We start from the raw sequence: 25,305 nt of genomic DNA, 5'->3' as shown, positions 1-25,305 counted from the left end.
GTCGGAAGGTCGCAAAAGGTGATCATGTAACCCCGGGACAGTACAACCGTCGTAAATATGAGTCAGTTGATCACGTGACCATGGGGCTGCTGCAACGGTCGTTAACTGTGAAAACCGGTCATAAGTCACTTTTTTCAGTGCTGTTGCAACTTTGAACAGAACTGAATGAACTGTCGTAAGTCGATGACTTCCTGTATTGCAAGCTTAAGCTCTCTACAAGAATCTGGCCAACTCGCGGTCAAGGGAAATGAGCGGGAGATAAAAAGGCACTGAGGGCGAGCTAGATTTTAGTTTAGTTTAGTTTAGTTGATTTAATAGATTTAACAGATTTAACAGATTTAATAGATTAACAGAGTCGGAAGGGACCTTGTAGGTCATCTAGTCCAACCCCTCGCCCAAGCAGGAGACCCTACACCGTTTCTGACAGAGGGCAGTCCAGTCTCTTCTTGAAAGCTCCCACAACTTCTGTAAGGTCACTAAGTGAATGGTTGTAAGTCGAGGACTGCCTGCCCTGCCTGCAAAATGGGCGCCTGGGGGGGGGATGAGAGAGAGGGACTCATCGGGAAAGACCCATTTTGTTCCGTCCTCGCCCCCTGCTTCCGATCCAGCCAGTTTCTGCTGACTTTTCTCTCGACAGGTGGACAGATTTCTGAAACCTAATTCTGGATTTCCTGTGGGTTTTCTTTTTTTAAAAAAAAAATTCTGAAGGGTGTCGGGTGGGCGAGCTGCTTCCTGTTCATTTCTTTTTTTCCTTTTTAAAAAAATAGCATCAGAAGAAGAAACAACTTCACAGTTTTTATTGAGTTCTTAAAGATCCATCTCATCCTGGGCACCCTTTTTATTTTATTTTCTTTTTTTTTTGAACTATTACCATCTGGCAGACGGTACAGGGCAATAAAAACAAGGACAAATAGGCTGCTATTACAGAGCAGTAACTATATTTAATTCTACTGTATAGTGCAATATTCATGCAATATCTGGTTTTCAATCCAATTATAGAGAATGTGTTTTTGTTTTTATATTTTTTTTATGTATCATGTACACTGAATATGGCATTTAATTTCGTTCTACGAGGTGCAATGGGAATAAAGTAAACTAGACTAAATAAAATACTATAAGATACAAAATACCAAAGTGAATAGACAAGCTTCCCAGGAAGCACTAAGACCTTCAGCTCCTCTGCCCACTGCCAGCAGTTCGATCCTGACCAGTTCAAGGTTGACTCAGCCTTCCGTCCTTCCGAGGTCTGTAAAATGAGGTCCCAGATGGTTGGGGGCAAAAGGCTGACTCTGTAAACTGCTGAGAGAGGGCAGGAAAGCATTGTGAAGCGGTATATAAGGCTAAGCGCTATTGCTTGGGAAGGAAGGAAGGAAGGAAGGAAGGAAGGAAGGAAGGAAGGAAGGAAGGAAGGAAGGAAGGAAGGAAGGAAGGAAGGAAGGAAAGGCCGTGGTGGCGCAGTGGTTAGAATATGGTACTGCAGGCTGCTTCTCCTGACTGCCGGCTGCCTGCAATTTAGCAGTTCGAATCTCACTGGCTCAAGGTTGACTCAGCCTTCCATCCTTCCGAGGTCGGTAAGATGAGGACCCAGATGGTTGGGGGCAAGAGGCTGACTCTCTAAACCGCTTAAAGAGGGCTGTGAAGCACTCCATCCACCCATCCACCCATCCATCCATCCATCCATCCAATCATCTATCCATCTGTTATATCTCCTATTATCCATCCATTCATCCATCCATCCATCCATACTTACTTACTTACTTACTGTTTGACTGTCTATCATCTATCTATCTATCCATCTATCATCTATCTATCTCTAGCTATCTATCCATCCCTCTACCTCTATTGTCTAACAACCAGCCATCCAGTCATCCATCTGTATAAATCCATCCATCAATCATCTTATCAATCTATCCATCTGTTATATCTACCTATCATCCATCCATCCGTCCATGCTTCCTGTCTACCTGTCTTTCTGTCTATCATCCATCCATCCATCCATCCATCCATCCATCCATCCATCCATCCATCCATCTATCTATCTACCTACCTATCTATCTAGTTATTTATTTATTTATTTATTTATTTATTTATTAATTATTATCAAATTTATAGACCGCCCTTCTCCCGAAGGACTCAGGGCGGTGTACAGCCAAAGTAAAAACAAATACAAACATTAAAAACAATTTAAAAAGATATATATAAATTTGGCCCCAAAATTAAAAAGCAGTAACAAAACATATTAAAAACATTTAAAAAGCATTAAGCCAGCCCGGCTTGCTGAAAAAGGAAGGATCTATCTATCAATCAATCAATCAATCTATCTATCTATCTATCTATCTATCTATCTATCTATCTATCTACCTATCTATATCTATCCCATCAATCCATCCATGCTTTCTGTCTTTCTATCTGTCTGTCAGTCAGCCAGCCAGCCATATGCAGTCATCCATCCAACCATCTTATCAATCTATCCATCTTTTATATCTACCTATCATCCATCCATCCATCCATGCTTCCTCTGTCTGTCTGTAATCAATCTATCTATCTATCTATCTATCATCTATATCTATCCCATCCATCCATCCAAAAACTATCGAAATTCTTTTATACTTTCTGCCATGGTGGACACCTTTTTTCCTTTATGGGCCTCCTCCATCGAAGAGTTGAGTAAAAACCATTTAAACCTTGGATAAGCTGGAGATCTGTGCTGCAGGGAAGGCAGCAAATCCCTGAGGCCTCCGTGCCGAGTGTCCGTAAATATTCGGAGGAGCTGCGGTTGTGCAATTGATTTACCTTGGCGTGCATCACATGAGCCTCAGAGGAGCCGTGCGTGTTCTCCTCGGCGTCATGTGGTGGGTTTTCTCGTGCTCTTTTCCTGGATGGTGACTTTGCTGGTTTCAAAAAGAATCTTCTGGCCGCAAAATCGGGCCAGGAGTTTCTTTTCGGTGGGTCCATGGGAATTTCAAACCATCGCTAACTAACCGTTCAGCAGTTGTGGGGGCTCCATCACCGGAGGTTTTTAAGAAGAGACCGGACAGCCATGGAATGGTACAGAGTCTTCTGCTGGAGCAGGGGGTTGGACTAGAAGACCTCCAAGGTCCCTTCCAAGCTCTATTCGGATGGTCTGGTGGTTGCAAGTCAAAAACGGCCTATAATAGCATCCGGGCTCAGCTGAATTGGAGCAACCTCAGTGCTGTTTCCGTAAGTTACTTCAACCCAAATCTTGACAAATAATGCTGGTCTGTTTTGGTGCATCTTGGAAATGTGCGCAGCCTGCAAGGAGCATCTCTGAGCTTGGGGGGTTTTTTTGCAGACGTTTCACGGCCCAACTAGGTAGCATCATCAGTCTAGAAGGGAGTGGGGTTTTGTGTAGGAGGAGGAGGATGACGACTGTGGGGTCCTGGGTGCTCTCTGAGTTGGTGGTTTTCTTGCAGACGTTTCATGGCCCAACTAGGTAGCATCATCAGTCTAGAAGGGAGTGGGGTGTTGTGAAGGAGGAGGAGGAGGAAGAGAGGGAGGAAGAGGAGGAGGATGACGACTGTGGGGTGCTGGGTGCTCTCTGAGCTTGGTGGTTTTCTTGCAGATGTTTCATGACCCAACTAGGTATCATCATCAGTGCTATAAGGGAGTTGAGGTTTGCAGAGTGGAGGAGGAGGAGGGCCGTGGGGTCCTGGGTGCTCTCTGAGCTTGGTGGTTTTCTTGCAGACGTTTCATTACCAAACTAAGTAATATCATCAGTGCTTCAACAGAATGGGGTTTGCAGAGAGGAGGAGGAAGGGGACGGAGGGTGGAGTCCTCTCTGAGCCTGATGGTTTTCTTGCAGATGTTTGATTACCCAGCTAGGAAACATCATCAGAGCTACAAGGGGAGGAAGAGGAGGACCACCCGTTGGTGCTCTCTGAGCAGACGTTTCATGACCCAACTAGAGAACATCATCAGTTCTAGAAGGGAGGAGGATTTGGAAGGGAGGAGGAGGAGGAGGAGAACAATGCTCTCTGAGCTTGGTGGTTTTCTTTTCTTGCAGACATTTCATGACCCAACTAGGGAACATCATCAGTCTAGAAAGGAGTGTGTTTTGTGTGGGAGGAGGAGGAGGAGGAGGGTGGATCTGGGAGAAGGAATGAAGTGCAGCAAGAAGGAAGGCGGAGGCCGAAGCCATCAAAGGCTTATTATTGTCTACATCGCAGGAGCGTGTGAGATTCCAAAGGTCCCTTCCGCTTGCGTTGCCGAAAGACCTTATTATGGGTCACTGTGTGGGACCCACAATCCCCCCCCCTTCCTTTTCAGAGTTCCCCAAAGAACTGGGACACAGGAGTGACCCTCACCGGAGAGGCTCCCTCTGCGACCGACACTGTGCGGCCATTAGCAACCTCCATGGGGACCTGACGGACATGCATTCGGAGTCCCACCAGCTCCTGCCCCTCCGGATCCCGTCAGGTAAAGGGGGGGTCTCAGCCGCGAGAGACGTGGGGGGGCATCGCAAGAGGAGAAGATTGAAGTCGCCTCTATTTAGTCAATACGGGGGAGTCCTCGACTTACGACCGCAATAGATTTCCGTCGCTAAGCGAGACAGATGCCAAGGGAGCTCTGCCTCGCTTTGCCTTTCTTGCCACCATTGTTAAGCGAGTCACTGCTGTCTGATTCGGTAACACGGTTGTGAAGCGAATCGGGGTTTCCCCGTTGACGGAGTTTGTCGGAAGGTTGCTTATAAGCAGGGGGTTGGACTAGAAGACCTCTGAGGTCCCTTCCCACTCTGTTATAAAATAAAATATATAGGGAATCACATGACCCCAAGACACCACAACCGTCATAAATACGAGCCAGTTTTTATGATCGTGTGACTGTGGGGATGTTGCAACGGTCGTTAAGTGTGAAAAACGGTCCTCAAATCACTTTTGTCGGTGCCGTTGTCACTTTCGGATGGTTGTCACGAAAACGAACAGTCATAAGTCCAGGACTAGCTGTATCTCCAAATGAATGGGACCCACGGAGAGCAATCATTGAAATTCTTACTTGTATTTTCTATTCTTTATCATTTATTCTTAAATCATTTAAAAGCAACAATCGAAATTCTTATTTATATTCTCTATTATTTATTCTTAAATCATTTAAAAGCAATAATTTATATTCGGACAGATGGCAGGAATACGCTGTCAGGCATTAGAAGCGTGAAAACAAGAGGATTTTATATTTCAAAGCAGCCTTGAAAATCAAATTATCCACAGCGATTAAATGCATTTTGGGAAGAATAGAGGCATTGAGGGGCTGACCCAGGAGTGAAATGCTCCCGGTTCAGACCGGATCACCCGATCCGGTAGCGATGGAGGCGGGTGGTTCAGAGAACCGGTAGCAAAAATCCCTGCCCCTCTCCCCATGCCCAGCTGAGCCGCACAATCATCAGAGGCTTTTTTTTAACTTTTAAAAGCATTTTTTCTACAACCTCTTCGGCCGAAAAAAATGCTTTTAAAAGTAAAAAAAAAAAATAGCCTCTGATGATCGCGCGGCTCAGCTGGGATCGTCAGAGGCTTTTGAAAGCATTTTTTTACAACCTCTTAGAGGTTGTAGAAAAAATGGTTTAAAAGTAAAAAAAAAAAATGGCCACGCCCACCCAGTCACATTACCCCTTCCCTCCACCAAGCCACGCCCACAGAACCGGTAGTAACAAATTTTAGATTTCACCACCGCTGACCTCCCCACCTCATCCAAATGTAAGGCCAGTTTAGGGAAGGGGGGGCATCTTTGCAGAGAGGGGGGTTCAAGTCCAGGCCTCAGAAGACCTCCTCACTCCCAATGAGGGGTTTAAAACATGGGTTATGTTGCAGGCAGTCCTCGTTTAGCGACCGTTCAAAGTTGGCAACAGCACTGAAAAAAGCGACTGTTTCACACTTACGACCGTTGCAGTGTCCCTTTGATGACATGGTCAAAATTCGGACGCTTGGCAACTGACTCGTATTTATGATGGTTGCGACCTTCAGTGGGGAAAACCAGATTCACTTAACAATTGTGTGACTCGCTTAACAACAGTATTGCCTCACTTAACAACTGCAGCCAGAAAGGCGGTAAAATGGGGCAGAACTCACTTCACAACTGTCTCGTTTAGCAATGGGAATTTGGGGCTCAATTGTGGCCGTTAAGTCGAGGACTAGCTGTATTTCTCGATACCAATATCAGTCCTCAATTTAATGACCGCCATTGAGCCCAAAATTTCTGTTGCTAAGGGAGAAATTTGTGAAGTGTGCCTTGCTCCCTTTTGTGACTTTTCTTGCCACGGTTGTTAAGGGAATCAACCCTGTTTGTTAAGCAAGTCACATGGTGGCTAAGTGGATCTGATTTCTAAGCGAATCCCTCCAGTTGTTAGATCAGTCCCATGGTTGTTAAGTGAATCCAGCGTCCCCATTGACTTGGCTTGTCAGATAGTCGCAAAAGGGGATCACGTGACTCTCCCCCCAGGACACTGCAACCCGTCCTTAAGTTGAGTCAGTTTTCAAAAAACGGTCATACGAAGCCGAAACTCTGAAAAATGGTCTTACGAAGCTGTTGTAGCTTCGAACGGTTACCAAACGGGCTGTCGTAAGTCGAGGACAAGCTGGGGTATCAAACTGGCGGCCCACGGGCCAAATGTGTCCTGTGCAGGCCACGCCCACCCCAGCTCCGCGAAGAGGTAAAACGTCACGAAACATCACGTGACGACCACGTATCGTGGCGAGTTAGATAGATTAACAAGAGTCGGAAGGGACCTTGTAGGTCATCTAGTCCAACCCCCCGCCCAAGCAGGAGGCCCTGCACCATTTCTGACAAATGGCAGTCCAATTTCTTCTTGAAAGTGTCCAGGGATGAATGTCCCACAGTTAGTTTGACACCCATGCTGTAATTCGTGTTCGTGAGGATTTCAAATCCACCATCGGCAGATTAAGCTGTAAGAGTGGTGCGGTGGCCTAGAGGTGAAGCTCTCGCCTCACAATTGGGAGGCTGTGAGTTCGATTCTAGATAGAGGCAGATATTTCTCTCTCTCTGGGCACGATGAGAATAGATCTGCTGAACAAAAAACTCTCCATTGGCAACAGGAAAGGCATCGGCCAGTAAGGCTCTCTACTAGCTCCATTCAGTTGCCCTGACTCCACCCCAATGCAAGGGATTATGGGGTCATTAAACAAAGATGATGATTGTCAGATTAAATTGTGGTTTAGCAAGCCATGGTTTGTTGAAAAGAATGGGATGCCAGGCCGAGGTGTCCACCAGCTTCTAGCCTCTTTCTGTTCTCTACCTAGTGGTCTCCAGCTTGGGCTGCTGCCTGCACCACTCCGAGGAAGTTCAGACGTGCGATAGGTGCCTGCGGAAGATGACTCTTACGGCCGAGAATGAGGTGGAAGCCCATCGTCTCTCCAACAACTACAAGGTTGGTGTGCGAAGGTCTCCTTGGGTTGGGAAGGAGGAAGAACGGGGTGTGTGAGGGGGTCACCGTAGCCATCTTAGCAACAGTCCTGGAGAAAGGAAGATTTTTTTTACAATGCTTCATTTAGTGACCAAAGTGAACAATGGCCCTAAAGCAGGGACTTAAAACCTGGCTCTCACCCTTGCGACCGCTGCAGCGTTCCCACGGTCACATGATCAAAATTCAAAGGCTCGGCAACTGGCATGGACTTATGACAGTTGCAGCATCCTAAAGTTATGGGATCCCCATTTGCGAACTTCCAACCAGTGAAGTCAACGGGAGGGGGGAAACCAGATTCATTTAACAACCGTGTTACTAACGAGGCGATTCCCTTAACCCCTGGGGCAAGAAAGGTCGTAAAACGAGGCAGAACTCCCTTAACAAATTGCATAGAAACCGAAGATGTCAAACCATGTCCATTGTTTTTTAAATTTGAATTATTAATAAAAAAACTTAAAACAAAAACAAATTCCTCACCTTTTTTAAAAAAAAAACAGTTTGTTTACACATTTTGATTTAACATATGTAAGTGCTTTGTGAAGAGTGTATTGTCTGGATCAATTTTGCTTACATAATAATATTTTTCCCCACTCCTAATTTCTACCTCTATGATCCAACCATTTATAAAATAAACCCCATGTTCAAAAATACTCTGTATCTTCTTTTTCTTTTCTCTTTAACGTCAATCTATCCATTTCTGCACAATCTAGTATTTTTTTTTTAATTACATCATCTTGTCTCGGAGTTTCCTCATTTTTCCAATACTGTGCAAATACAATCCTTGTTGCTGTCAAAAAAAAATGCAGTATTAAATACAAATTCCCCTTATCATGCTTTTCTGGTATTATACCTAACAAAAAATATTTCAGGTTTATAATCTATATGCAGCTTCAACATTTTTTTTCTAACCACGTATGTATTTTTGTCCGATATTTCTTTGCTTCCCACACATGTCCACCACATGTGATAATAGGTGCCCGGGGTCAGATTATTTATTTATTTATTATTTATTGGTTCGATTTATATACCGCCCTTCTCTGGAGACTCAGGGCGGCTTACAATGCGTTAAGCAATAGCCTTCATACTTTTGTATATACTTGCTTTAGTAGGGCTTTCGGCCCCCCCTAAGCGGTGGGGGTCTTTTTTATACAAAGTCAGCTTATTGCCCCCACAATCCGGGTCCTCATTTTACCTAACTCGGAAGGACGGAAGGCTGAGTCAACCTTGAGCCTGATTATATTTCCAGCAACAAATTCCTTACTTAACCAGATGAATTCTGGGCTCGGTGGCAGTCATAAATTGAGGACTACCTGTATATAGTCAACATTCAGATGATTAACAACGGGCTCGTATTTATGACGGTTTGTGGTGCGCCGGGGTCACGAAATCCCCCTTTTGCAAACAGAGTAAGCAAACTGTGTCACTTAGCAAGGGAAAATTTGGACAGCAAGTCGAGGAATGCATATATGCATGGTATAAAGAGAAATCTCTTTTGGTATTCCTTTAGTAAATTCGTATTAATTTACATTTTTCGTGCTTCTTCACACAGTTTGGATTTAAGAAATGGAAGAGTCACGTCACGGCTCGGCCTTGGGAAGACCGGTCAGAAATTGTCAAAGAACTCTACTCGGACCTGACTATCGTTAAAAGTCCAACAGGTAAAGCTGAGGCATCAACTGCTGCTATTCTAGGATTAGATCATCTGAACAGCCTTGAGCAAACAGCTACAGGCCATCTTACAAAATCATAGAATAACAGAGTTGGAAGGGACCTTGGAGGCCATCCAGTCCAACCCCCTGCTCCAGCAGGAGACCCTTACAGAACGACAGAATAACCAAGTTGGAAGGGACCTCAGAGGTCATCCAGTCGAACCCCCTGCTCAAGCAGGAGACCCTTAATGTAGTATTTCTCACGACAACCGATCAAATGCCTCCAAATCAGTATTTTTTCAACCTTGGCAACTTTAAGAGGTCTGGACTTCAACTCCCAGAATTCCCCAGCCAGCCGGTGTTTACTGGCCGGATGCCTTTCCTGTTGCCAATGTAGAGTTTTGTTCAGTAGATATATCCTCATTGTGCCCAGATAGAGAAATAACTGCCTCTACCTAGGATCGAACTCACAGCCTCCTGATTGTGAGGCGAGAGCTTCGCCTCTAGGCCAACTCACCATTCTTACAGCTTAATCTGCAATAAAAATGTTGGGTTCAGTTGTGGTCGCAAGTCAAGGACACCCTGGATCCTTGAATCAAGGATGGACTTGGATCTCAGTTGAACCAGAGTGTCCAAGATTTCCAATGTTGAAGGACAGGTGGTGTCCAAATTTGACTTGTGGTCTTTCTCTGCGGTTGTGTCTTCTCCAGGTTCTATGTTGACCTGCGGCAACCTCTTCTACCTGCTCTTCTTTGGATGGTGGCTCTCCCTCCTCTACGTCTTGGTTTCCCTTCTGATGTTCCTCACGGTGCTGGGAGCTCCATACGGTGAGGATGTTGATGCCAAATATCCTTGGAGAATGGGAGGAATCAGAGCATTGAGTTAGGAGGAACATGGCGGCATATGTGTCCATGTGTGTGGAAGCGATTGTCCATCCAAGGAGGAATATCTCCCATCTTTTGCCTCGATTCTCTTCCCAATTTTAGGAAAACTCTGCTGGAAGCTTGCCGGATATTTTCTCTGGCCGTTCGGGAAAGTAATTCAGAAGGTAAGGATGAAAGTTGGAGGCCTACCTCGAAGGAAAGGCATTCTGGGCTGGTTGAAAGATCTTTCTTCGCCCTGGTGGGGTGGCTTTCTCCAGATCCTAGACCAGTGATGGCTAACCTTTTTGCCATCGCGTGCCAGGAGAGGGGGGGGCGGGGGAGGGTCGCGCACGCACGAGCCCACGCGCATGTGTGTGCAACCCCCTCCCCCTCCCGCTCCTGGCACATGATGGCCTGGTAGGCCCGTTTTTCTTTCTTACCTGGTTCCAAATTCTCTCTGTGTATCTGGGAATGGCGAAAACAGCCTTTCCCACTCCCTTGGAGGCCCTACGGAGGCTGAAAGGGCCCATTTCCCAACTCCCGGTGGGACAGGAAGTGACATTTTTTGCTGTCCCCAGCCTCCAGAACCTCTCTCGGAATCTCTAGGAGCCTCTCTAGGAGTCTCTAGGAGCCTCTCTAGGAGTCTCTAGGAGCCTCTCTAGGAGTCTCTGGAGGCTGGGGACAGGAAAAAATGTCACTTCCTGTCCCACCGGGAGTGGGGAAATGGGCCCTTTCAGCCTCCGTAGGGCCTCCAAGGGAGTGGGAAAGGCTGTTTTCACCGTTCCCAGATACACAGAGAGGATCTGGAGCCAGGTAAGAAAGAAAAACGGGCCTTCCTCACCTCCCCCAGGCCCTCCAGAGACAGGAAACAGCCTGTTTCCCTACTTCTGGTAGGCCCAGAAGGCCCGAAAATCAGCTGGCCGGCGCGTGCATGCACCCCAGAGCTGAGCTGGCATGCCCACTAATATGGCTCCACGTGCCACAGGTTCGCCATCACGGTCCTAGACTTCCCCAGTCAGCATGACCTTCATCTCAGCTGATTGGGGGATTCTGGGAAAGCTGGAATCAAGTATCTCCCAACTTGCGTTTCCGTTCTGGATGACCACATTGGCAGACGGCAGGAAAGAGGTCCGGAAAACCACAATTCTTCACCGGATCATCCTCCTACTCCAGATCAGGTAGCCCAAATTTCGGAGGGAGGAATCCCATTGGCTCTTCTCTCCCTCTTCCAGATGAAAACATCCGGTCCAGATTGCCAGATGCCGTCGTCTGAGATCAAGGTGCTGAAGGACACCATTCCGTTGCTGCCCCGGCAGGATTCGTGCAAGATGGGTGGCTGTGGATACTGGGTAAGGGTCTTGGGGTCCTGGAAGCCTCCATCTTTGCTTGGCTAGAGAAGAAGCGAGGGTGTTTTTCGGAATCGTTCCAAGAAATGCTGGTGGTGGATCCATGCTCATTCCAAGAAGCTTTGTAGCTTCTTTCTGGATTGGTGAGATAAGATGCCACGTTCAGGTTTATCATGGTGTAATGCGGAAATCTCCATACTTGGTGACTTTAAGACTTGTGGACTTCAATTCCCAGAATTCCAGAGGATAAACCAGAGGTCTCGAACATGGCGAGTTTAAGACTTGTGGACTTCAACTCCCAGAATTCCATAGGTCTCAAACGTGGCAAGTTTAAGACTTGTGGACTTCAACTCCCAGAATTCCAGAGAATAAACTAGAGGTCTCAAACTTGGTGACTTTAAGATTTGTGGACTTCAACTCCCAGAATTCCAAAGGATAAACCAGAGGTCTCGAACATGGCGAGTTTAAGACTTGTGGACTTCAACTCCCAGAATTCCCTAGCCAGCATGACTGACTAGGGAATTATGGGAGTTGAAGTCCACAAGTCTTAAATTCACCATGTTTGGAATCTTAAACTTGCCAAGTTGAGAGATCCCCCCGGGGTAATGTACAGATAATCCTCAACTTAAAACGGTTCGTTTAGTGACCAAAATTACAATGGCACTAAAAAAGGGTGACTTATGACTGTTTTTCACACTTACGACCTTTGTAGTCCCCTGATCAAAATTAGGACGCTCGGCAACCGGCTCTTATTTATGACGGTTGCGACGTCCCGCGATCACACCATCCCCGTTTGCGACTTTCCAACATGCGAAGCCGGATTCACTTAACGACCGCCGCGATGCCCTCAACCCCTGTGGCAAGGAAGGCGGTAAAAATGGGATGAAACTCACCTAACAATGTCTTGTTTAGCAACACGAACGTTGGGCTCAAATGTGGCCGTAAACTGAGGACTACTTAATCATGGTTGTTCGTAAGCCATCCGTGGTATCAAATTCTGCTTCTGAGAAGTGTGTTTCTCCCCATGGGGGATACTCCACCTCGTCTGCTCATAACTCTTACTCTTTCCCACCCTACGTAGCAGCGTAGTAGCACTTACGTCTGGCTCCTGGCCGGCTTCCCTCTCCTGGTCTTGGCCCACGCTCTGCTCTGCGTCGTCTGCTGGCTTCTGGTCTTCTTCATTCCTACGGCCAAAATGAGCCTGCGTACCATCACCACGATTCTTCTCCTGCCCCCCGAGTGCGTCCACATTCAGCGCCTACGGAAGGTGAGAAGGGGGACGGGGACTTTCCAGACGGTCCTCGAATTACAACGGTTCGTTTAGTGACCGTTGGAAGTTACGACGGCACGGGGAAAAAAGGGACTTTTAACCGTTTTTCATGCTTAAGACCATTGCGGCCTCCCTCCCCCGGAGGTCACGTGATCGAAATTCAGAAGCTTGGCAACCGACTCGTATTTATGACAGTTGCAGTGTCCCGGGGTCACGTGATCCCCTGAAATGGTACAGGGTTTCCTGCCTAAGCAGGGGGTTGGACTAGAGGACCTCCAAGGTCCCTTCCAACTCTTATTCTCTTATTCTATAAAGACTCATATTTAAGAGTCGTTATAGATTGCAGTATCCTGGGGTGTTATGATCCGCTTTTGCGACCTTCCAACAAGCCAAATCAACGAGGAAGCTGGATTCACTTAACAACCATCATGTCAAGACTTCCAAAAAACATCCCCAACGAAAATAAAACTCCCAAGTTTTATATGTGGCAGTTAGGAAGCTAAAAAGAAAAAAAATGGCTTCCAAAACTCACACATTTATTTTATTTATTTTATTTATTTATATTTATATGCCGCCCTTCTCCGGAGACTCAGGGCGGCTTACAATGCGTTAAGCAATAGCCTTCATACTTTTGTATATTTTATACAAAGTCAGCTTATTGCCCCCACAATCCGGGTCCTCATTTTACCCACCTTAGAAAGGATGGAAGGCTGAGTCAACCTCGAGCCTGGTGAGATTCGAACTCGCAGTAATTGCAGGCAGCTGGATGTTAAATGCTGCCTTAGTAGGAGGCATTAGCCTCCTACGCCACTCAGGCTCCTATTCTTCACATATTCTTCATTTGAACAAGTGCAGTGATTCACTTAACAACAGCGGCAAGAAATGTCAAAAAACGGGGCAAAACCCACTTAACAACGATGTCGCTTAGTAACAGAAATTTGGGGCTCAATTGTGGCCGTATATCAAGGACTACCTACAGTAAAACCAAAAATGAGCGGCGGCAGCAGCATCTTTTAATGAGCCCATAATCCCTTGCGGGGTAGAGTCAGGGCAACTGAATGGAGCTAGCAGAGTGTTTGAATGGCCAGATGCCTTTCCTGTCACCAGTGCGGAGTTTTGTTCAGCAGATATATTCCCATTGTGCCCAGAGAGAGAAATATCCTAGAACCAAACCACTCCTATAACCAAAAAATGAGCATAATCTGGTTTATTCTCCTCTTCTCTTCCTTCTCCGCTCCAGACGGAAGTCCCTTTAGATGCGGAAGTGGTCCTCTGCTGTTACCGGGCGGTCAGCGCGTATTATTACAAATACGCCGTGGATGGGATCAACGTCTTCGCCGTCAGTATCCTTTTGGATGGAGGGAGGGAGAGGTGTGGACATTTCCCGTGGCATCCACCTCATGTCAGCACTTCAAGTTGCATTCACTCCAGTGCTGACATAAGAAGGAGAAGGTGGGGGGCATCTGGCAAGAGGACGCTTGACTTTTCACCTACTTATTTTCCCTGGAGATACTATCCCCTAGGAGATGGGTTGGGAGGGGGGAAATTCCTTTGAGTTGAAGTAGTAGATAACAGCAGAGTGACTTGGAAGATGGCCAATGAGAAGCAGAGCAGTGGGGAAAGGAAAGGGAGGGTTTGGACCAGGAAGTCAGTGTTGGCTGCAACTGAGTCGGAGTTTCGATTGTTGTGCCTAATAAATGAAAGATTTTGATCAAGGACTATTTGTTTGAAATGCAGTTTATTTGAGACGACACCGAATCTTGACACCTCAACCTCTGGGGTCTTCAGAGACCTGCTGAGCTGGACGTTAGCCATTCCTCTCTTTGACCGATGTCCGTAAGATGAACTGTCGGTCAGTGGTGGGATTCAAAATTTTTTATTACTGGTTCTGTGGGTGTGGCTTGGTGGGCGTGGCAGGGGAAGGATATTGCAAAATCCCCATTCCCTCCCCACCCCACTAACCTGCTTTTCACCAGCTCCGTTCTCCTGTGCAGGGCAGCAAAAGAAAACCCAGCCAATCAGCTGGGAGGCAGCAAATAGATTGATTGGATCAGGGGTGAAATGCTCCCGGTTCGGACCGGATCTCCCGATCCGGTAGCAATGGCAGCGGGTGGTTCGGAAAACCGGTAGCAAAAATCCCTGCCCCCCCCCCACCATGCCCAACTGAGCCGCGCGATCATCAGAGGCTGTTTTTTTTTTTACTTTTAAAAGCATTTTTTCTACAACCTCTTCGGCTGAAAAAATGCTTTTAAAAGTTAAAAAAAAAACAGCCTCTGATGATCGCGCGGCTCAGCTGGGATCGCCAGAGGCTTTTATAAAAGCATTTTTTTCTAGAACCTCTTCGGCTGAAAAAAAAATGCCTTTTAAAAAAAATGCCTTTAAAAGCCTCTGACGATCCCAGCTGAGTTGCCTGATCGTCAGAGGCTTTTAAAAGCATTTTTTTCCTGCAACCTCTTAAGGTTGTAGAAAAAATGCTTTTAAAAGTTTTTTTTAAAAAAAAAAAGTTGGCCATGCCCACCCAGTCACATTAAACCCCCCCCCCCACCAAGCCATGTCCACAGAACCGGTAGTAACAAATTTTACATTTTACCACTGGGTTGGATGTCCCAGCCTTACAGGCTAGGCCTCCCTTCAGCTCCCTGGGAACAAAAACGGGCTGTGGGGGGCCTACGCCACACCCTCCTGCCCCATTTTGGGCCTAGTGGGCCTCCCTGCACTTACCTGGGAGCCAAAATGGGGCGCGTGGGGACTCCTGGAAGGAGCGGGGCAGCCAGGGCCAGGGCCAGGGCCAGCCAGAGGTGGTATTTGCCGATTCTCCGAACTACTCAAAAGTTTCCGCTACCGATTTGCTAGAACCGGCTAAATACCACTTCTATTGCCAGTCATACAATGCCCCGTTCCAGGTGTTTTTTTCCTGACCCGCGAACCTTCAGATCTCCTTCCGTTGGTCATCGTGACCCTGATTTTGGGCTACGCCGATACACACAACTACTACACCAGCTCCGTGACGAAGTTCACTCTGGCTCTGCTCTCCATCATGCCTCTCTCCTACTACATCGGCATGGCCATTGCCAGGTGAGCCTCTTTATGGGGACCTCTCGTCCGAAGGAGTAGAAGTGCCGGTCTCTTTAAAAAAATAAAAAACTAGAGCTCTCAAGATTCCTGACCTCTCTCTCTTTTTTTTATTTTTTTAATATTTATACATTTTTACACAAAAGTATTTAGTCAACAGTGTGTTGTTCAATCATAATAGTCATGTTAGTAGTGATAGTAATAATAATAATAATAATAATAATAATCTTTGGAGTCTTCGGAGAGGGGTGGCATACAAATTGAATTAATAATTTATTTTTATTTTTATTTTTTAAATTTGATTTATATGCCGCCCTTCTCCGGAGACTCAGGGCGGCTTACAATGCGTTAAGCAATAGCCTTCATACTTTTTGTATATTTATACAAAGTCAGCTTATTGCCCCCACAAACTGGGTCCTCAATTTACCTCCCTTAGAAAGGATGGAAGGCTGAGTCGACCTTGAGCCTTGGCGAGATTCGAACTTACAGTAATTGCAGACAGCTGGTGTTAAATTACAGTGCCTTTGTCTGCAGAGCTATCCAGGCTCTATATTATTATATTATATTATATTATATTATATTATATTATATTATATTATATTATATTATATTATATTATATTATATTATATTATATTATATTATATTATATTATATTATAATATTATAATATTATAATATTATATTGCATTATATTGCATTATATTGCATTATATTATATTATATTATATTATATTATATTATATTATATTATATTATATTATATTATATTATATTATATTATATTATATTATATTATATTATTATATAACCTTGAGCCTGTCGAGATTCGAACTTGCAGTAATTGCAGGCAACTGAATGTTAATAACAGGCTATTAGTCTGCTGCGCCACCAGGATCTTGCTATATAAATAATGAATAATGATGATGATGATGATGATGATGATGATGATGATGATGATACTTGCTTATATATAGTAATAATCTTTCCTCATTTACTTTTCCATAACAATAATCTTTTCTAATTTCTACCTCTTTTATCGAGCCGCTGATAAAATAAGTCCCGTGTTATAAAATGTTCTGTTTCTTCCTTATCTTTTAATTTGAATGTTAGTCTATCCATCTCTGCGCAGATTCCTGATCTCTTCATTGGCTTCCAAACTGAATCCAAAGTTCAAATAGCCCTCGGCTTATAGCAGTTCATTTAGTGACCAGATGCATTTTCCTGACACATGAACCGTCAGATCTCCTTAGACTTAAGAATAGAATAGAGACAGAAGGGGACCTTGGAGGTCTTCTATTCCAGCCCCCTGCTGAAGGAGGAGAACCTATAGTGTCCTTCCGTTGGTCATCGTGACTCTGATTTTGGGCTACTGAAAAAAAGGGATTTAGGACCGTTGTTCACACTTACGACCACTGCTGTCTCCCCATGGTCAGGTGATCAAAATTCAGACGCTCGGCAGCTGACTCATACTTATAACGGTTGCATGTCCCGGGGTCAAGTTGATTCCCATTTGCGACCTTTTGAGAAGCAAAGCCAGCAGGGGAAGCCAGATTCATTTAACGGCCGGGTTATTATTCACTTAACAACGGCAGTGATTCGCTTAGCAACGGCAGCAAGAAAGGTCGTAAAAATGGGGTAAAATTCACTTAACAACTGTCGCGCTTAGCGGCAGAAATATGGGGCCTCGATTGTGGTCGTAAATCGAGGACTAACTGTATTAGGTCCAGTTTTGCTAAGCAAGGGTATCGGATTATCTAGTCGTAGAGCCGAAGGACTGGATGTCAGAGTAACCCTTAAAGGTTCCTTTGAGGTCAAAGGTCAGGGACCTTTTGTCCGCACGAATGGCCATCGGTCTTCTCCCAGTCTAGAGAACTCTAGAGAAATTTCCTGGCAATGAGAATAATTAACCAGTGGAACTCCTTGCCACCAGATGTTGTGGCTGCTCCAACACTGGAAGTTTTTAAGAAGAGATTGGACAACCATTTGTCTGAAGTGGTTGTAGGGTTTCCTGCCTGAGCAAAGGGCTGGACTAGAAGACCTCCGAGGTCCCTTCCGACTCGGTCATTCCGTTATTCTCTTCCTTGAGGAGCCTAGGAAGACCCTCAAGATGGGCTCCTCGGCTCTATCCGTGAGACACCCCCCCCTTCGCCTTTCTCCTCCAGCATCTCGGCCCAGAGCAACTTTGCGGTGGGGGCCGTGGTCAACGCCACCTTTGGCTCCATCACGGAGCTGACCTTCTACATCACGGCCCTCATCAAGGGGGCTCGCGAGAAGAACAAGTGCTACGAGGAGATCGTCAAGTCCGCCCTGACCGGGACCCTCTTGGGCTGCGTCCTTTTCGTCCCGGTGAGTCTGAGCCTTACCGGCCCGTTTCCATGGGGTCTCCAAGGTCCATTTTTGGCTTTGGGGGTTGGGTTGGGGGGAATCCTATGTAAGGATTCCCCCAAGAGATCGAAAGCGCTTCTCCTTCTCTCTCTCCCCCTCTCTCTCTCTCTCTCCTTTTCCCTCCCTCCCTCTCTCTGCCTCCCTTTCCGTCTCCCTCCCTCTCTCCTCCCTCTCTGTCTTCCTCCTTCCCTCTCTATCTCTCCCTCTCTCTCTCTCTCCTCCCTCCCTCCCTCCGTCTCCCTCCTCTCCCTTCCTCTCTCTATCTCTCCTTCTCCCTCCCTCCCTCTCTCCCTCCCCCTCTCTCATTCTCCCTCCCTCCCTCTCTCTCTCTCCCTCTCCATCTTCCTCCCTCCCTCTCTCCTTCTCCCTCCCTCCCTCTTCCTCCCTCCCTCCCCCTCTCTCTCCTTCTCCCTCCCTCCCTCTCCCTTCCTCCCTCTTCATCTCCCTCTCTCTCCCTCCCTCTCTCTCTCTCCCTCCCCCTCTCCCTCCCTCTCTCTCACCTTCTCCCTCCCCCCTTCTCTCGCAGGGCCTCTGCATGGTGATTGGCGGCATCCGACATCAAGAGCAAAGGTTCAACAGCCGATCGGCCGGGATCAGCTCCGCTCTCTTGTTTCTGTCGGTGGGGGGTAAGCTCTGCGGGGGTCCAAACCCCACTTCACACACTCATTTTTTTGATAAGGAAGCACAAATTATTTCAGGTTTGATGAATGCGGAGCTGAAACATCGCAGTTTTGAGCTGACAAGCCCTTTCTGCATCTAATGGAAGAGTTTCTAGAGGGATCTGATCAATCCCGAATCATCCCTAATAGAAATACATATTGGATGGATGGATGGATGGATGGATGGATGGATGGATGGATGGATGGGTGGATAGACCATCCGGCAGGGAGGTGAATAGTCGTCTTCCCCACATATTCATCTCCGCCTTCTGCCTTTTATCCCCAGAGCTAGGGTGGGGCCTCGCTAGCAGCGGTGGCTCTTCCATCCCGAGGACCGGCCTATAGATTTCCACTGTTCTCCTCTCCTCTGCCTTCTGTGCATCAGGCACTAGACCCAGCTGTTCCTCCTCCTCCTCATCAGCCACCTCCAGACCTGGGGGCTGTTGACTCTCCATCGGAGGGCTGAGGGACAGCCCAGGCTCCTCCTTCGTCTCTCTCTCTCTCTGCCACCTCCATTCCCTCTTCCCCCTCGGAGCTCTCAGGTTGCCTTGATGCTGACCCCGACTGTTCTGTCCCCAACCACACGCACACACACCAACAGACGTTCAAGGGTTAAAGACCAAACCAGCCGGCAAAATCCTTTTCCTTATGATAACAGAACTTGGCAACAACCCAGTGGCTGCCTGCCAAGAGTTTATTATTTACAAAGAGGAGAGATAACTTCTCCCCACTTCTGGTACATCAAAAGAAACAGCTCAATAATTACGGAGTCAATCAAGTCCAGAGATAATCCAGCAAAGTCTATAGCGAAAGTCCGGCAATGCAGAATGGCGTGGAAGCTTTCAGCGTTGTTCGTCACAAGGTTTGACTGGCCACCACGCTCCCTTTTATACCCTGTGGGGTGTGGTCCAGTGACTCAGCCTAATCTCTGGCGCACCTTTTCTTCTGTTGCGCGGGCTTATCTCTGCGACGCTGGCGTGGATCCAGCCAAGACTCATTACCCTCATCACTGTCCACCTGTGGCTGCGTGGACGTGCTTGGCCCCGGCCCTATCTCTTGCCCTTCGGCGGACACTGAAGGCATTGCCAGAGAGGAGGGTCCTGGAGAGGGAGGCCTTGCCAACTCTCCCCTTCACTCTCAGAGTCCTCTCCTGCCGATGACACAGGCTCAGGTAACGGAGCCACAACATGGACTCCCCCACCTCCTCCTCCTCCTCCTCCTCTGATTCAGCTGCTGAAGGTGCCGGTGGCCGACAGGCCACAACAAGGAACTGAGATCCAGACTACGACCTATAAGGGATTCTCTGTACTGTGCCAATCAGCCACTGCCCTGTGACCTGGATGGTTTTGCCCTCCAGGGTGGCATCGCATGTGAACGCTCCTCACCGTATTCCTTTCCCTGCCAGGTGTGTTTGCCCCGACTCTCTTCTCCAAAGTCTACGGAAGGCTGGTCTGCGGGGAATGCCAGAATTTTACCCAGGAGCTACCCGGGCACTACGTCTGCCAGAGCTGCCACTTCGATTTGGTAAGCAGGATGAGCTTCCCGCGGGTTTCAAAAACGGCCCGTTCAGAGCAAGCCATTCCTGCATCCTTTCAGCCGCGGATGAAACCCGATGCCTCGGAGCCTTGGCACCTGGGTTGGCGGTTCCCAGGTGGGCTGGGGAGGCTTGGATTTGTAGTCCCGACACACCTGAGGATCTTAAGGTGGCATTGTTCTGTCTTGGTAGATGGAGAACAATGGGACTCTCTACTACAGCCATATTGAGTGAGTAGCTCTTGCGGAGAAGATTTTATATGTTTATGTTTATGTTATGTTATGATTTATTTTATTATTATTTTATTTATTATTTCTTTTAATATTTTATTTTATTTTTATTTTATTTGTTATTTTATATTTTAGTTTGTTATTTTATTTTCATCTTCATTTTTATTTATTTGCATGCCGCCTTCATTGCATTTACAAATAACTCAAGGCGGCGAACGTATTTATGTATGTATTTAAATTTCTGTGCTGTCCCTCTCGCTTACAAGATGTCTCCAGGCAGATTACAAATCATCCGACACAACGTTCTCCTCCGGTTTTCCTCACAGCAACTATCCTGTGAAGTGGGCTGGTGTGTGTGTGTGTGTGTGTGTGTGTGTGAGAGAGAGAGAGAGAGAGAGAGAGAGGGAGAGGGACTGGCCCAAAGTCACCCAGCCAGCTTTCTTGCCTAAGGCAGGACTAGAACTCCCTGTCCCCTGGTGATTGGACCAAAGTCACCCAACCGGCTTTCATGCCTAAGGCAGGACTAGAACTCCCTGTCCCCTGGTGATTGGCCCAAAGTCACCCAGCTGACATTTATGACTAAAGGCAGGACTAGAACTCCCTGTCCCCTGGTGATTGGCCCAAAGTCACCCAACCGACTTTCATGCCTAAGGCAGGACTAGAACTCCCTGTCCCCTGGTGATTGGCCCAAAGTCACCCAACCGGCTTTCATGCCTAAGGCAGGACTAGAACTCCCTGTCCCCTGGTGATTGGCCCAAAGTCACCCAGCTGACATTTATGACTAAAGGCAGGACTAGAACTCCCTGTCCCCTGGTGATTGGCCCAAAGTCACCCAACCGGCTTTCATACCTAAGGCAGGACTAGAACTCCCTGTCCCCTGGTGATTGGACCAAAGTCACCCAACCGGCTTTCATGCCTAAGGCGGGACTAGAACTCTTTGTCCCCTGGTGATTGGCCCAAAGTCACCCAACCAGCTTTCATGCCTAAGGAGGGACTAGAACTCCCCGTCTCCTGGTGATTGGCCCAAAGTCACCCAGCCGGCTTTCATGCCTAAGGCAGGACTAGAACTCCCTGTCCCCTGATGATTGGCCCAAAGTCACCCAACCGGCGACTCACCATCTCCTAGTGATTGGCTCAAAGTCACCCAGCTGACATTTATGACTAAAGGCAGGACTAGAACTCACTAACTCCTGGTGATTGGCCCAAAGTCACCCAGCCGGCTTTCATGCCTAAGGCAGGACTAGAACTCCCCGTCTCCTGGTGATTGGCTCAAAGTCACCCAGGCGGCTTTCATGCCCAAGGCAGGACTAGAACTCCCCATCTCCTGGTGATTGGCCCAAAGTTCCCCAACCAGCTTTCATGCCTAAGGCGGGACTAGAACTCCCTGTCCCCTGGTAATTGGCTCAAAGTCACCCAGCTGACATTTATGACTAAAGGCAGGACTAGAACTCACCAACTCCTGGTGATTGGCCCAAAGTTACCCAGCCGGCTTTCATACCTAAGGCAGAACTAGAACTCCCCGTCTCCTGGTGATTGGCCCAAAGTCACCCAGCCGGCTTTCGTACCTACGGCAGGACTAGAACTCACTGTCACCTAGACCAAACTAACTGTCCACGTTGATATGCTCCTCCCTTCCAATGATTGGTCAGAGGAGTTGGGGATTTCTTTGTGACCTTGTTCTCACAAAACACTTAGCTAGCAAGCCATCAGATTCCCTCAATAGTGCTAATAGCATGCTGGCTGGGGAATTATGGGAGTTGAAGTCCACACGTCTTAAAAGTGGCCAAGGTTGGACACCCCTAGTCTAAGCCCTTTCAGATAATCTTCCTGAGCCAACCTTCTCCAAAGTGGGAGTCTCTAAATGGGTGGGATTACAAATCACCAAATCCCAGCTGTCAAGGAATATGGGAGCTGTAGTCCCAGCCCATCCAGAAGGCCCCCGATCAGGAAGTTAGTCAAAACTTCAAAACTTTCCTGGCCTGGAGGACAATCCCAGGGGAAGCTTCTCCAAAGCCCCAGAAGGCAGGAGAAGAAGCAACGGATGGAAACTCATCAAGGAGAGAAGCAAGCTGGAATTAAGGAGAAATTTCCTGACGGTGAAAACAATTAACCAGTGGAACTCCTTGCCACCAGAAGTTGCGGGTGCTCCATCACTGGAGGTTTTTAAAGAAGAGACTAGACAGCTACTTGTCTGAAATGGTATATAGGGTTTCCTGCTTGAGTAGGGGGTTGGACTAGAAGACCTCCAAGGTCCCCTCCGGACTCTGTTGTTCTGTACTCTTGCGTATTGCTTTCCACATGGCAGACCCCTGGTCTACACGGTGTCCTTGATGCTCCCGGCCGCGTATTTCATCGGGCTCGTCTTCACCCTGAAGACCCACTCCCACATCTACGACATCCACATCAGCGACTGCCACAGTAAGTTGTCTCGGCCGCGATGGTTCCACGTCGCTAAGCAAGACAGAGGGTTGTAAAGTCGAGGATTGAATCGGCTGATTTCGGATTCGTGACCGTGGGGACAGGGCAACGGTTGTTAAATGTGAAAAACGGTCCCAAGTCAATTTTGTTTCGGGGCCGTGGTAAACTTCGAACGGCCACTAAACGAATGCTTTATAAATCGGGGACTTGCTTCTCCTTTTGGGCAGGGTGTCCATCTTGTGCAGGAAATTTTTCAGTCGGATTTTCCTCTTGACCGCAAACTAGGACCTCAGCCCCATCTTTCCTTCCACCTTGCCGTAGAAATAAACTTTTTTTGGGGGGGGTCCACGTTGAGCCAGAGATGAGGACAGGCCCCCCTCATCCCCACCACTGAGGACCCTTTTCTGGCTTTCTCGTAGTGCCTGGTCACCACCACAGCGCAGTAGTCCACTGGTCCCGCTGGAGAGCCGTGGTCATTCTTCTGGTGGCCACCCTGGGCATGTCCGCCTGTGCCGATCTGGCCACCGAGCACATCAGCCCCATTCTGAACAACTCGCCCGTCTCTCAGGTAAGGAAGGGAGAAGGGGGGGGCGGCTGGGCGAAGTCCCTGAGATGCGTCTTCAGAAGGTGCCCAACGGGGTGGCGGGGAGATCGGGGAGGGGGGAGGATGACCGGTGGGTGGGAAATTCTCGTCGTTTCCAGGTAAATGGATGACCTGTGGGGTCCTTGGTGCTCTCTGAGCTTGGTGGTTGCCTTGAAGATGTTTCATGAGCCAACTAGGTAACATTATCAGTGCTAGAAGGGAGTGGGATTTGGGAAATTGAGGAGAAGAAGAAAAGGTAGAGGAAAAGGAGTTGCAAGAGGAGGAGGAGAATCTGTGGAGGGTCCTTGGTGCTCTCTGAACCTGGTGGTTTTCTTGCAGACGTTTCATGACCCAACGAGGTAACATTATCAGTGCTAGAAGGGAGTTGGGTTTGCGAAGAGGAAGGGGAGGAATCCTTTGTGTTCTCTGAGCTTAGCCGTTTGCTTGTAGACGTTTCATGACCCAACTCTGTAACTTCATCAGTGCTAGAGCATTGATCATTGCAACATCTGCAAGAAAACCACAAAGCTCAGCACCAAGGATGCTTGCAATTGTCATCCTCCTCCTCCTCCTCCTCCTGTCCACAAACCCCATTCCCTTCTAGCATTGATGATGTTACCTAGTTGGGTCATGAAATGCCTGCAAAAAGACTACCAAGCTCAGAGAACACCAAGAACTCCAGAGTCATTGTCCTCTTCCTCTTCTTCTTCCTCCTCCTCCTCCTCCTTGCAAGCCCCACTCCCTTCTAGCACTGATGATGTTACCTAGTTGGGTCATGAAACATCTGCAAGAAAACCATCCAGCTCAGAGAGCACCAAGGACCTCACAGTAGTCATCTTCTTCTTCTTCTTCTTTTCTCCTTCTCCTCCTCCTCCTCCTCCTCCTTCTTCTTCTTTTCTTCTTCTTCTCCTCCTTCTTTTCTTCTTCTTCTTCTTTTCTCCTCCTCCTTCTCCTTCTCCTCCTCCTCCTCCTTCTTCTTCTTCTTCTTCTTCTTTTCTTCTTCTCCTCCTCCTCCTCCTCCTCCTCCTCCTCCTTCTTCTTCTTCTTTCCTTCTTCTCCTCCTCCTCCTCCTTCTTCTTCTCTTCTTCTTCTTCTTTTCTCCTCCTTCTTTTCTTCTTCTTCTTTTCTTCTTCTCCTTCTCCTCCTCCTTTTCTTCTTCTTCTTTTCTCCTTCTCCTTCTCCTCCTCCTCCTCCTCCTCCTTCTTCTTCTTTTCTTCTCCTTCTCCTCCTCCTCCTCCTCCTCCTCCTCCTCCTCCTCCTCCTTCTTCTTCCTTCTTCTTCTTTTCTCCTTCTTCTCCTCCTCCTCCTCCTTCTTCTTCTTTTCTTCTCCTTCTCCTTTTCCTCCTCCTCCTCCTCCTCCTCCTCCTCCTTCTTCTTCTTTTCTCCTTCTTCTCCTTCTCCTCCTCCTCCTCCTTTTCCTCCTCCTCCTCCTCCTCCTCCTTCTTCTTCTTTTCTCCTCCTCCTCCTCCTCCTCCTCCTTCTCTTCTTCTTCTTCTTCTTCTTTTCTCCTTCTTCTCCTCCTCCTCCTCCTCCTCCTCCTCCTTCTTCTTCTTCTTTTCTCCTCCTCCTCCTCCTCCTCCTCCTCCTCCTTCTTCTTCTTCTTCTTCTCCTCCTCCTCCTTCTTCTTCTTCTTTCCTTCTCCTCCTCCTCCTCCTCCTTCTTCTTCTCTTCTTCTTCTTCTTCTTCTTTTCTCCTTCTTCTCCTTCTCCTCCTCCTCCTCCTCCTCCTCCTCCTCCTCCTCCTTCTTCTTCTTCTTCTTCTTCTTTTCTCCTTCTCCTCCTCCTCCTCCTCCTTCTTCTCTTCTTCTTCTTCTTCTTCTTCTTCTTCTTCTTCTTCTTCTCCTCCTCCTCCTCCTCCTCCTC

At 47.5% G+C, this 25,305-nt stretch overlaps 2 protein-coding genes across 2 annotated transcripts in view; both read left to right on the top strand.

Moving 5' to 3' along the window:
• Positions 1 to 4,348, top strand: part of TMEM209 (transmembrane protein 209) — a 44,958-nt gene extending 40,610 nt beyond the window's left edge. The window contains exon 15 of the mRNA XM_087874398.1: positions 4,288 to 4,348. Within this exon, the coding sequence (XP_087730524.1) occupies positions 4,288 to 4,318 (31 nt within the window). The 3' untranslated portion in view covers positions 4,319 to 4,348. The remainder of the gene's footprint in view (positions 1 to 4,287) is intronic.
• The window catches only part of LOC148112744 (uncharacterized), a 38,586-nt gene that overhangs the window by 8,251 nt on the left and 5,030 nt on the right, over positions 1 to 25,305 (top strand). The window contains exons 2-16 of the mRNA XM_087874396.1: positions 4,288 to 4,437; positions 7,269 to 7,396; positions 8,982 to 9,090; positions 9,792 to 9,908; positions 10,068 to 10,129; positions 11,177 to 11,293; positions 12,372 to 12,557; positions 13,801 to 13,903; positions 15,494 to 15,635; positions 17,797 to 17,980; positions 18,546 to 18,645; positions 20,084 to 20,202; positions 20,405 to 20,442; positions 22,748 to 22,860; positions 23,280 to 23,428. Of these exons, the coding sequence (XP_087730522.1) occupies positions 4,288 to 4,437; positions 7,269 to 7,396; positions 8,982 to 9,090; positions 9,792 to 9,908; positions 10,068 to 10,129; positions 11,177 to 11,293; positions 12,372 to 12,557; positions 13,801 to 13,903; positions 15,494 to 15,635; positions 17,797 to 17,980; positions 18,546 to 18,645; positions 20,084 to 20,202; positions 20,405 to 20,442; positions 22,748 to 22,860; positions 23,280 to 23,428 (1,817 nt within the window). The remainder of the gene's footprint in view (positions 1 to 4,287; positions 4,438 to 7,268; positions 7,397 to 8,981; positions 9,091 to 9,791; positions 9,909 to 10,067; positions 10,130 to 11,176; positions 11,294 to 12,371; positions 12,558 to 13,800; positions 13,904 to 15,493; positions 15,636 to 17,796; positions 17,981 to 18,545; positions 18,646 to 20,083; positions 20,203 to 20,404; positions 20,443 to 22,747; positions 22,861 to 23,279; positions 23,429 to 25,305) is intronic.

This window comes from Pantherophis guttatus, chromosome 7, assembly GCF_059756535.1.
Source record: "Pantherophis guttatus breed Tessera chromosome 7, ASM5975653v1, whole genome shotgun sequence".
NCBI lineage: Eukaryota > Metazoa > Chordata > Lepidosauria > Squamata > Colubridae > Pantherophis > Pantherophis guttatus.
This window is presented reverse-complemented; position numbering and strand designations above follow the sequence as displayed.